The sequence below is a fragment of the Paroedura picta genome, chromosome 12 (genome assembly GCF_049243985.1).
Source record: "Paroedura picta isolate Pp20150507F chromosome 12, Ppicta_v3.0, whole genome shotgun sequence".
NCBI lineage: Eukaryota > Metazoa > Chordata > Lepidosauria > Squamata > Gekkonidae > Paroedura > Paroedura picta.
The window spans coordinates 37,242,422-37,254,548 of record NC_135380.1 but is presented as its reverse complement, the minus strand read 5'-3'; the positions used below and the strand labels follow the sequence as shown (position 1 = coordinate 37,254,548).

General features: G+C 45.9%; 1 protein-coding gene across 1 annotated transcript in view; it reads right to left on the bottom strand.

Moving 5' to 3' along the window:
• The window catches only part of PAPPA (pappalysin 1), a 286,657-nt gene that overhangs the window by 187,042 nt on the left and 87,488 nt on the right, over window positions 1-12,127 (bottom strand). Inside the window, exon 7 of the mRNA XM_077305078.1 lies at window positions 10,210-10,717. Coding sequence (XP_077161193.1) covers window positions 10,210-10,717 — 508 coding nt within the window. The remainder of the gene's footprint in view (window positions 1-10,209; window positions 10,718-12,127) is intronic.

Sequence of the window (12,127 nt, the reverse complement as noted above, 5' to 3'; positions counted from 1 at the left end):
TCAACATAAAGTAGCGTGAAAAGCCAAAAGATGCCTCTGCTGCAAAGACTCACTTGCTCTGGAGGAGAGAGGGTCTGGATCCTACAAAAGCAAAATAAAGTTGATGACACATGCCGGCATTCATGGGCCAGTCAGAACTAGAGATGTCAACATATGACTTCTCTTTTTTAAAAATAAAGTATAGCATTGGTGTGCACCCATTTGCATTGCTGACATTCCCAATTTGTTTGTGTTTTGAACCATGTTAAGTTATTTAAAGCAGCCTGAACAGCCCTGAGTAGCCTGATTTTGCTAGAGTTTGGAGCTAAGCAGTGCCAGTCATGGTTAATACTTAGATGGAAGACCACCAAGGAAGACGGGGGGGGGGTCGCTATATACAGGAAAGCAATGGCAAACCACCTCTGCTTATGTCTTGCCTGAAAGAGATACTGGTCACTATGAATGGGTTGCAAACTGATGGCATGCAATTATGATGATGTCATTTAAGTGCAATGGTGGGGAGAAGAACCACCTCAAAAGTTGCAAAATCAGCAAAATTGGTCCAAGAAAACAGAAAATATCAAAGCAGATACTATTGGTTTGGTTTCCCACAAGGGAGAAACGAAACTAAATCAGACATTTCCAAATCAATGACAATAGATGATAAATCTAATAGCATCCCCACTCAAGCTAAGAAATTGAAGGATGTTTCCCAAATTATTTCCCCACAATGATTTAGAGTTCCGAATTTCCTGGCCTTTTAGAATTTATACAAGAGGTATCTTCCATGGCCTAATTTCTTATATCTCAGTTTTGTTCAGAGTGCAATGCATGTTACAGTTTTGACAGTTCCTCTCTCCCTTCTCTCCTGGACCTGGATTAATGTTGGCAGATGGGGATCACGATACCTGGATCAGATGTGTGACTCAAGAATATTAAGGTGCAAGTGAATAGTATGAAATTTTGTGGATTTCAGTGCCACTTTTGGCGGCTGATCACTGTGGAGAACCAGAAACCTAGATGCCAACAGTGGATTTCTGTGTCAACCATCTATGCCACAACAAGAGTGGGAGCTACAAACAAATAATGGCACCATAACTTGTGGGAAATGGACAATTAATGGGGGATCAGGCCCCTACAATAAAGAAGTTAATTGGATTAGGTCACCCCCTCAAAGGGAAACTTGAATTAGATCCCAAAATGACTGCTGAGATATCTCTCAAGGAGATCAGAGAACATTGGGTCACAGATAAATTATTGTTAAATTATACCAAATTAGGAATCATTAGATATTAGTTGGTTAGGATATCCTAGTGGATGGGAATTATTGTGAGGGAAGGGAAAGTTAATGACAATGTTAAATGTAGAGGGCTTAATCAATTAATTAGACAACAGATGAGAAATTGCAGAAGAGAAGAAGAAGTCCGGGATAAGACCAAAAAGCAATGGGAACACCAGTGACCAAGACTGGTAGATAATGATGTGGTGACAACTAATAGGAGACAGATGATGCTAAGTGGGGCAGCGGTGAAAGGGCTGAGGATCTAAATGATCCAGGGATTTGGAAGATACAGTGGTGGGAGGAGGCTGGACAAGACAAAACGTTCAAGATATGGACAGGCTCACACTCTTTCTAACCTCCATTCCATTCCTAGAATCACAGGTAGAGGGGCCAAGAGTTATAACCCTTCTCCAACATTGATGTTGTACAATGCCAGGTCAATCAACATTAAGATTGCAACCCTGCAAGCTTATCTTGCAAAGCACAAGGTGGACCAGGTATGCGTGGTCGAGACCTGGGTGAAGGAGGGTGAAACAGTCTCCATGAAAGAACTTGCCCCCCCCCCGAGTTCATGGTCTTCATCAATACCAGATTTCAGGACATGGGGGAGGGATTGCTACCATGGTCCAGGAGACTTTCTCCTTCAAAGTGCTCCACACGCCAACAACTTTAGGAATTGAGTGTATTGGCCAGGATTAGGATTCAGTTGAGAACTTGGCTATCTGGTTGGTGTATCGCCTGCTTAATGCACTGATGGGGGCCCTGACAGGCTGCTGGAGGCAGTGGTTACCTGGGTATTGCAGTACCCAAATCTAATTATCTTGGGAGACTTCAACATCTGTACAGAGGTGCCTAACTCTGGTTCAGGTCTGGACCTAGTGTCATCCATGGCAAGGCTAAGGCTCCTGCAATTTGTTATTGGCCCAATACATCAAGCAGGCTAAATCCTGGACTTGGTGCAGGGCTGGAAGATGAACTGATTGCTAGGAATCTAGTGCTATTGTCAGACCTTGACAGGCTTATGAGAAGTGGCTTATAAATTCAAATAAATCAATGAATGAATGAATAAATACATGAATAAATGGAACTTAATGGGCACCTTGTGTCTCTTTTGCACTATATGCTATCCCAAGACTATTCCTCCTCATGAGAGATGAATCCATTAAGCACATGGGCTCAGGTGGCCCCTGCGGCGGAAATGACCTTCGAGGTGGGGGAGGGCATTCTGACATGTGGAACATGGCTGCCATCAGGCACAGATACCGAGCGAGCCAAATAAGGCATCTCTCCTGAAAGAACGTTCCATCATGCTTCCCTTCAGAGGCACTCTGTGTCTTAACTTAATCCACTTCAGATTATGAGTGCTAACCAGGAGGTCAATTGTCGTTCTGTAATGGTTTTAAGAGTCAGACGGAATCTATTTTCACTAGCCTTCTCCTTCTCCTTGACCCACTAAAGATCCCATGGTGAACCAATTTCCTCTACTGCCATCAAATGTTTGACAGGCCTCATTAAATAACCCACAACAAAACAACAGACCAACTCATTGCACTGTGTTGTAGAAAGAGACAGGGATGGCCAAATTAAGCAAAAGACTGGTGGAGAAGGAAATATTAAAGTTGGAGTCTTATAACAAGATTCTGTACAACTAAACTTCAGTGCACTCAGAAGCAAAACAGATGCAATTTAGGATGCCAGTCCCCAAGTGGGATCTGGGGATACTCCAGTTTTACAACTCATCCCCAGGTGACAGAGATCAGTTCACCTGGAGAAAATGGCTGCTTTGAACTCCATAGCATTATATTCCACTGAGGTCCCTCCCTGCCCCAAATCCTACCCACTCCCAGCTCCACCCCAAAGTCTCCAGATATTTCCCAACCCAGAATGGACAACCCTACACATAATTATATTTTTCAACATTTTATGGTCTAGTCCATTTTAAGGTCTCAACCAGTGGGTCAGGACCCCTTTGGGGGTTGCCGACCCTTTCACAGGGGTTGCAGCAGTGCAAGCAGCTTGGCCAGGAGGGGGCACCATCTACACAACAGCCTTGCAGGGTAGATCGAGATAGAGCATTTGTCTGTTTGGAACAGCTGAGAAGAGTGAGATCGGCATGGTGGGAGAAGGGACAGAACTGAACTGAGAAAAACCAGGAAAAAAACAATTTATATACAATCATGAACAATGGATCTTCACGCCATTGGTCAGTTTCGGTTTGATTTCTGTGAAAGAACGCTTGCATGATTTTATGGTTGGGGGTCACCACAACATGAGGAACTGCATTAAAGGGCCGTGGCATTAGGAGGGTTGAGAACCACTGATCTAGTAGGTACCGGCTAGACCCTAATTCAGACAAGGGACACCCTATGACAAGGGGTGTTTGCCAATCCACCCATGGGGCCTGGAGATCACCTGGAATTACAATTGATCTCCAGACTACATAGAGAAACAGGCTGTTTTGGTGGGTAGACTCCATGGCACTGTCCCACACTGAGGTTCCCACTCCCCCAAAACTTGCTTTCCCAAGTTCTGCCCTCAGTTCTTCAGGAATTTCCCAACCGGAAGTTGGCAAACTTACCTTGAACTGATTCACCAGTTGAACCCCCCCCCCTCCCCACACACACACGCAGAGTGAATTATGGTTGTCAGCTCTGGGTTGGGAAACACCTAGAGAGTTTGGAGGTGGAGCCTGGAGAGGGTGGAGTTTAGAGGGGAGGGTCTCTAACAGGGTACACGGCCATACAGCCCATCCCCCAAATTAGCCATTTTCTCCAGGGGAACTGATCTCGATAGTTTGGAAATCAGCTGTAACATCAGATCTCCAGGCCCCACATGGAGGTTGGTAACCCTAATTAGCTCTGGAAAGTAAAATAAAGGTACTTCTGTTCTCCACAGTGGTCCTTGATGGGAGAATCCATGTGAGAGTATAATCCTTTTCCATTCAACCCCTCCTCAATGACTTTTAGGTGCCCCACATGACAGCCAAGTAGCTGACCTTGGGCCAGTCGCCCACGCCTTCAACCTAACCTCCACAGATCTGACCTAGCTTGTAGGGTGCAGACCTCAGCATTCAGCCTGAAACACACAGGATTATAGGGGAAAGTACCCCCAAACCAATCAGATGGATACTTAAAAGTAGAAAAAAACAAAACTGGATTGCTGATAGTGTTATGAAAAATACCTCTACAATATCTCAACTATAACATTGTTGTCCGCTGTACGTCCCCCCGCCCCCACTTTGGCAACACAATCTACATTTTTAAAAGGAAGTTATTTTTGAATCTGTTGAGTAACAAATATCTGCCAGATACATCTCTCCCTCAATCAAGCTTTAAAAAAAAATGGCATTTGCTATTCCTGGGAGATTTCTGGTGTTTCTCACATGCTGAATTTACAACCCAAAATAACATCTCTGTGGAACATCACAATAAGAAACATTTCTCACAAGGTGATGCACAGCATAATGTATTCACTGTCTTTCTGAAGATGAGCACTTGTGGTAATTTTTCCTGACCAAATGACATCACTCCAAAAAGAAAGCATTATTTTGTGAAACAGGGCTACCCATGGAAGAAGAGGAAGAAGAAGAGTTGGTTTTATATGCCGCATTTCTCTACCCGAAGGAGTCTTCAAGTGGCTTACAATCCCTTTCCCTTTCCTCTCCCCACAACAGACACCCTGTGAGGTAGGTGAGGCTAAGAGAGCCCTGATATTTCTGAAGAAGAGTTGGTTCTTATATGCCACTTTTATTTACCTGAAGGAGTCTCAAAGCAGTTTACAGTTGCCTTCCCTTGCCTCTCCCCACAATAGACACCCTGTGAGGGAGGTGAGGTTGAGAGAGCCCTGATATTACTGCTCAGTTAAAACAGCTTTATCAGTGCTGTGGGGAGCCCAAGGTCACCCAGCTGGTTGCATGTGGTAGAGTGGGGAATCAAACTGGCTCACCAGATTAGGGGCATTTCCGCACATTAGTAAAAATAGTGTCACGCTCATGGAATGGCAAAGTGCAACATCATACCGTTCCCCCCCCCCGCCCTCCTCACTTTTTTGCTGTCTCGCCTTTGTCTGCCTTCTTTTTGCACATCTTACCCTCCTCACCTGCCGCTGGAAGAGGTAGAAGAGAGCAACACATCTGCTTGTCAATCAGTTCAGGCAACCAATCCCCTTGCTCCATATTCTGACACAGTTTAAAGGTCCTGCGATAACCGCTGATTTTTTTCAAATCATACTTCTCCCTCTGCTGGTTGCCTGCTGGTTGCTCTCTGGATGCTAGTGTTTTTTAGGGTGGTGAATCCACTTTTTGTGATTCCCAGAGGAGCACTTTAAAATGGAGGGTGTAGTGAGCAGTCAGCGGGCCAAACGCTGGATGTGAAGGGGCTGTAATATTCAGCTTGCATTTGATTGGCATCATGCTACATTTAAAAGGTTTGGAAATCCCCTCGACATTGGGGCTCCTAACCACTACAGCAAGCTGGCTGGAGAACGGAGCGGTTGGGAGACTCCCCAGGCATGTGCAAAAACTGTCATTTAATTTAACTAACAAAGACACCCGCCCTTAAAAAATCCAACTACAAATATGAGGATTGAGTGTTTTTCAAGATAGGGGTCTCCAGCTTTTTTGAGTCTATTGGCCTTTGATATTCTAACACAGTGTGGAGAGCATAGCCACAAAATAGCTGCTAGGGAAGGTGCACCCAGCCATGTGATAATGAAGCTCCTTAGGCTGTGGCAGCAGCCACTTGTTAAAGCAACATTCTAAAAAATGTACAGAGCCAATAAAACCTCCAATAGGACCCAGAAAGCCCCACCGGTCCCCAGCCACTTCCTAAAAACACATTGTTGTCATCAAGATAGGTATTAAAGGGCCGTATGGGTCAGAAGAGCAGTTGAGAATAGGTCAATGTGGGGGGGGGGGGGAAGCACAAGAAAAAGACATAGGCTGACTCTTCCCCCTGAAAGTTTATAGTATCTTTGTGGGGGAGATTTGGATGTGAGGAGGAAATTTTCCTAATTATTTATATCCCCCCAGTGATTCTTCAATAGCTTCGAGCTTGTCACTCCAAACTGTAATCTGGACTTGATGGTCCAAGGCTCACTGGGTGAGCAAAGGAAGCCAGATTACCTGTATGGGGGGGGGGGTAGGGAGGCTCTCCCTATACAGAAAAAAAGGGCAAATTAAATAAAAAGTGCAAAAAAATTTTTTCTAGGCATTTTTGATGGAACATGGATTATTTGCCATGAGACAGTTGGTTGCTGTGCATTCCATATTTCAGATAGTTTGGAGTTCTCTTTTAAAGAGTTAAGGTTTTTCCATGAATATTTCGATCAGCTGTTATCCATGATACCTACATGGAGTATCCAAGTTTAGAGGAAGAGTACATCTCTGAGGTCAAGATGTACTAAGCTGAGCTTTCTCCTACATACAGGATTTAAAGGTTTTAGAAGGGAATTTGGCTGCTGGAATCGTGGGCTAGATGGACACTGGGTTGACTCAGGGGCCTCTTCTAAGGAGTTTATGAAATCCATTCCCTCGTCCCTATGCATGCCAACAGTTGGGTGTTCTTGGCACTAATCTCAGGGCCACTACAGGAGCTGAGACAATCTGTTCACTGCCACAAGCAGAAAACCAGGGTGAAGATCTGCATCTCATTTGGGGTAGAGTTGTATGTTGTTAATTTCCTTTTTATGGGTAGGTCTGGCAGCCACATTCAGATGTTTGAAACCCAACTGTCCCTCTGGCTGGCGGGGCTTCCAAAAACAAGATGACAGACAGACAGATTCTGAAGATGGATGAGCAAGAAGGAATGTCATAACAGGGCAGCTGCGGCCATGAATGCGAGCAACAAATGGCATTTGAGGATGGAGACAGAAAATTAGACGCTTCACCCAGCAGGGTTCATGTTATCTCAAGCCTCCATGCACAGAGCCAACGGAGAATCAGCAGGAGGCTGTCTTGGCTGCCGTCAGAAGGGCCTCTCCGAGGGTGCTCTGCACCAACCCTTTGCTGCTGGCTCATAACTGCAACCCACACTGGAAACAGCTGTAGCAATGACTGAAGAGCATTGTCTTGTACCAGCAGGGATTTTCTGTTAATTCCTTATGAGCGATGGTGAAAAACATCCCAGCCCAGAGATCTAAGTACTGTTTAAGGACCCTGACTCAAACCCGTAGGTAAGGTGTTGCTGCAGGGATGCAGTGTATGCCTTGAACTAAGGCTCCCAAGTGCCAGATTCTTGCATCTTGCAGCCCCAACCACCAGTGCCACGTTTGAGGCCACAAAGTTTCAAGGGCTGTTTCTCGGCACCGTCTAGACCAACAGTCCCCAACCCCTGGTCCGAAGACCGGTACCGGTCCGTCGATCAATTGGTACCGGGTCGCAGCTCCTCCTCATCCTCTCCTGGCTGCTGCCTCCAGCAGCCGCCATGGCTGGGGCTCCCCCTCGGCATGGTACTGCACAGCTGCTGCTGGCAGAACCCCCCCAGTGGGTGGCAGGAAGTCAGGGGGGTGGCGGGAAAGCAAGTGGAGCAGGGGCTCAGGTGGTGGTGATGTCCCTTGGCAAAAGACCCTTGGGCCTCAGTAAAATTGTCAACCGCTGACCGGTCCCCGGTGATAAAAAGGTTGGGGACCACTGTCTAGACAACAACAAGGCTTTTCAATGCAGGTAATAGAGTTTCACCATACTAAATGTTTCACAAAGTTTCACAAAGTCAGATACATTAGGAGGGACTGTAGTCTGTGCTGCTGTGCTGAAGCTAGGGTCCAACTTTGTAATTTTTTTATCATTTAATGTGTCATATTACATTATCTATTAAATAAATAAATAAATAAATAAATAAATAAATAAATAAATAAATAAATAAATAAATAAATAAGTTGACCCCTCTCCCAAGCACCAATCCAGCTCCACCAACCTCTATATTGGCAAGATCTTAGATTAGAGCCTTTAGTCTGATCAATTTATCTCTTTGGAAGAGTTCTTTTCTTGGCTAGGTTAGTTTGACCTTTTGCTCTGGATTATTCTTTCATCTTCAACTGCTCCTTTTGGACCTGGGCTTCCTGCCTGACCTGAACTGTTATCCCCTTCGGACTATTCTGTTCCTTGGCTGTCACTCCTATCAGCTTGAAACTGCACCTCATCCAACAGTCTGCCAGTTTCCTAGAAATATGACCCTGAAGAAAACCTGCATGCCATATGGCAAACCTTCTCTCTTCTCTACAAACCCTTAACACCAAAATCACAAAAGTCCAAAGGCAGATCAGAGCATTCAGTGATGAAGGAAGGACATTCCGAACATGCTCAGGGATACTTTTTGTGTCTTGTGTATTCTAGTCATACATCTTAGCATTGACTTAATGCTAAGGATATGACACCACCCAATACTACATAGGACTATTGGCCTAATCAAGGCCACTGAATCTACTCTGACTTCCATCTGAGATGACTTTCCATCTCAGACAGAGATCTTTCACATGCTGTCTGAACCTTTTAGATGGAAATGTTGGGGTGTGAACCTGAGCCCTCCTGCATGTATGGCTGCATAATGTATTGTTTCCAGGTCTGGCCCCAGGTCCATCTTGGTTCTTGTAAAACTTACAAGTGACTGGGAGTTCCCAGTTAAAATTTTATTCACAGCAGCACAGGGGCCTGATTTGGACTGGGACCACAGCAAGTGAGGAGAGGGGGCTTATGCATTCCTCCTGGCATTCCCTGTTCCAGGTTGGGAAATCCCTGGATCTTTGGGGGGGGGGGGTTAATTTAAAAGTGGTGAGGCTTGGAGAGGAGAGGGATTTCAGTGGGGTGTAGTGAGCACCTCCCAAAACAGCCATTCTCTCCAGGGGAACAGACCTCTGTTGCCAGGAGATCTCTTGACAACCCTAAAACCCTCATGCTGTTATCATGACCTGAAATGGTCATGGGGAGCCCAGGGACACATAAGTTTCCCTAATAAGCCAAAGAGTTGCTCCCTGGGGCTACTTCAGGTCAGAGAAAATGGTGTGAAGGAACTGCAGGGCCCTTAACCCAGGGGTAGTCAACCTGTGGTCCTCCAGATGTTCATGGACTACAATTTTCTGGCAGGGGCTCAAGGGAATTGTAGTCCATGAACATCTGGAGGACCACAGGTTGACTACCCCTGCTGGGCTCTCCATTTGACTCAAGAATTGTCATCTTGGGCTTTCTTCATAAACAATATTTCCTTCATTTCTTCACAAACCAGAAGGTCAGCAATAGGGTTGGGCACTTTGGCATCCCAAGTGGCCATTCGCGCCCAAACGGTGCCCAAACAGTGCGGTGCTGGTTGCTTCGAGTGCAAACAGCTACTTTGGATGCCAAAGCACCCAACCCTAGGCAGCAATGAGGAGCTGCTTACAACCTGATGCCTTACAACATGAATTGTTTGTTCCCTAACTGCTGTACTTACCCAGTGTTACTACTGTTGTAACTATTATGTCATTCACCATTCCAAATGTTGCAATGTACCTTTCCGCTCCCTATTGGTTCTATGTACACCACTCCAGGACGTCACAGTAAGGGATAGTATATCAATCAAATGGATGGATGGATGGATGGATGGATGGATGGATGGATGGATGGATTGATGGATGGATGGATGAACTGCACAACACTGCATTTCTTGATGAAGGCAACAAAACCAACAAATAGGCTTCCCTAACAATCAGCAGTAAAAGTTTTCTCCCTCAGGAAAGGTTTTTCTTTCCTTACAATCGATGCCTTTTACAATGGTTTTATATGGTAAATTTTACTTTATTCTGTAAGAAATTAATTTATCAGTGTTTAAATTTTCTTTGCTTCATGCGTTCTATATTCAAAAGCTTGCTCTATTTTGTATGCTCATTTTAATGTTTGAACCGGCCAGTCAATAGATTGAATCAGCGCTACAACACATAACATCAGAACACCTCCCATTGCTCCAGCTTTGGATACTCACGTGTCGACGAATTTCCGGCTGAGGTCCACAATGGTGAATGAAGAGCCCTTTTGAAAGGGAGGGTCCCGGATAATTTTGTACCCAATCGGCCGGCAGGCAGTGCACAGCCCACTCTGTGGGACGGAGTTAATCATGGCGGCATCAATCTCTAGCTGCTCATCTAAGGTGTAGATCTGGATGCCGTAGACTTCCTCATTAACCTCTTTGGGATCCATCCGGATGGTCATGGGGACGTCACAGAAGAAGTTCTGAGGCCCAAGGGAGATATTCCGCCCGCTAACCAGCAAGAGCTTGATGTCATTCACTGCTTCGCTGGAATCCCATTCCTCAGAGACATAAGTCACCCATATGGTCAGAGACTCTGGGATCACTGGGTATTGAAACTCCAGCTCCAAATAGCAGCCTTGGGGTTCAGGGCAGGCTGGGGGGACAGTTTCCTTGATAACTGCTGAGTTGGGACTCCAAGTCCTCACACTGGGATTACAAGGTTGTTCTACATCAGGGTGACCTTGAATGCAAAAAGACAAAGGTCTAGTGAAGCAACAACAAACATAAACAGAAATCTTAGCCAAAATGGAATCTGAGAGATTTTTCACATATCCTGACAATTAAATTCAGAGACAAATTTTTTTCCCTCTTATTTTTTTGCCCGTCGCACAAAAAACTGCTCAAAAAAAAAAAACCGATGCAATTAGCATGTGTTGGTAGTTTGGTTTTTATTATCATCATTAAACATGTGGTTGGAATACCAGAAAACAAAAGATTCAGGATACCACAGTGGAACAAGCAACCAAAACAAGAACCTGTGTTGGCTCTAAGCATCAACAGGGGTGACAATAAACAATTTCTAAATCGTTTTAGGCCTTGTCTGAAGAAGAATCCGAAACAGAGAGCCAACATGGAAACTCTCTTTCACAAGTTTTTTCAGAAGAAAAACAAAAAGACATTTTATACAAGTTTCTCTGTGTGAACTTTTATTTGTGTTGATGTTTAGAGCCAACACTGGTTCTTGTTTTGGAATACATGAAAAGCCACTTCATACATTCATCAGGTTGCTTTTCTCCCCCTTTTTGCATTGTGCTTGAACCTGAAGCTGCCAGCACTTTTGGTAAACAGCACAGGTGTGTCCTCCACCACCACCGCCTCCACCACCCTCCAAGTTTACCTTCCAGGCTTCCACAGATAATCACAAACTGGTCTCTGAGTTGAGGGTGAGTGGGTCATGGGAGCTGGACCACTAGGGCCTCTGCTGCACTCACAGCAGAGCATGGCTGGCCGGCCTCCCACCACTCTCTGGAAAATGGGAGGCCTGGGAGTACAGTGGCCCAGCTGGCGAGCTGAGCTGCTCAGGCCAGTGCAGCCAGTCTTCTGCCCCCAGTCCTGGATTACCTTCTGCTGGCTCATCCTGCAGCCTCTCCCGGCCTCTGCGAGCCTGCCCAGGGCAAAGGGGAGGGCTGACTGGGACTGGCCTCCTCTCTTTCCCCAGAAGGCACACTGTGCCATTTCCCGGCTTTGGCGAGCCTGCCGGGGCAGGGGGGGGAGGTGAATCCCAGTCCTCCCTCCCCTTCGTCCCAGGAAGGGTCAGCGAGCCCGAGAAAGGCTGCCCCGGCAGTGTTCAGGCCAGAGTTCTCCTCGGCCAGTGTGTGTGTGTGGGGGGGAGAGTGGGGCTGCCCCACAACTTTGCCGCAGCGTTCCAGAGGCCGGACCGGTTCCGCCCAGGAGGGCTCTGCACAAATATTAATACAGCTAAGTATTAAAGATAACTTAAGGATACATGCTGGAGGGAACTGGGGGTCCCCCCTTATACTAGTGCTTTGCACTGGGTTTGGCAGATCAAGGACCCTGATCAGCCGGTTCTGAGATTGTAACAGTTGGATTAAATAACAGAGAATGGTTAGTTTTACCACCATCTCGACTG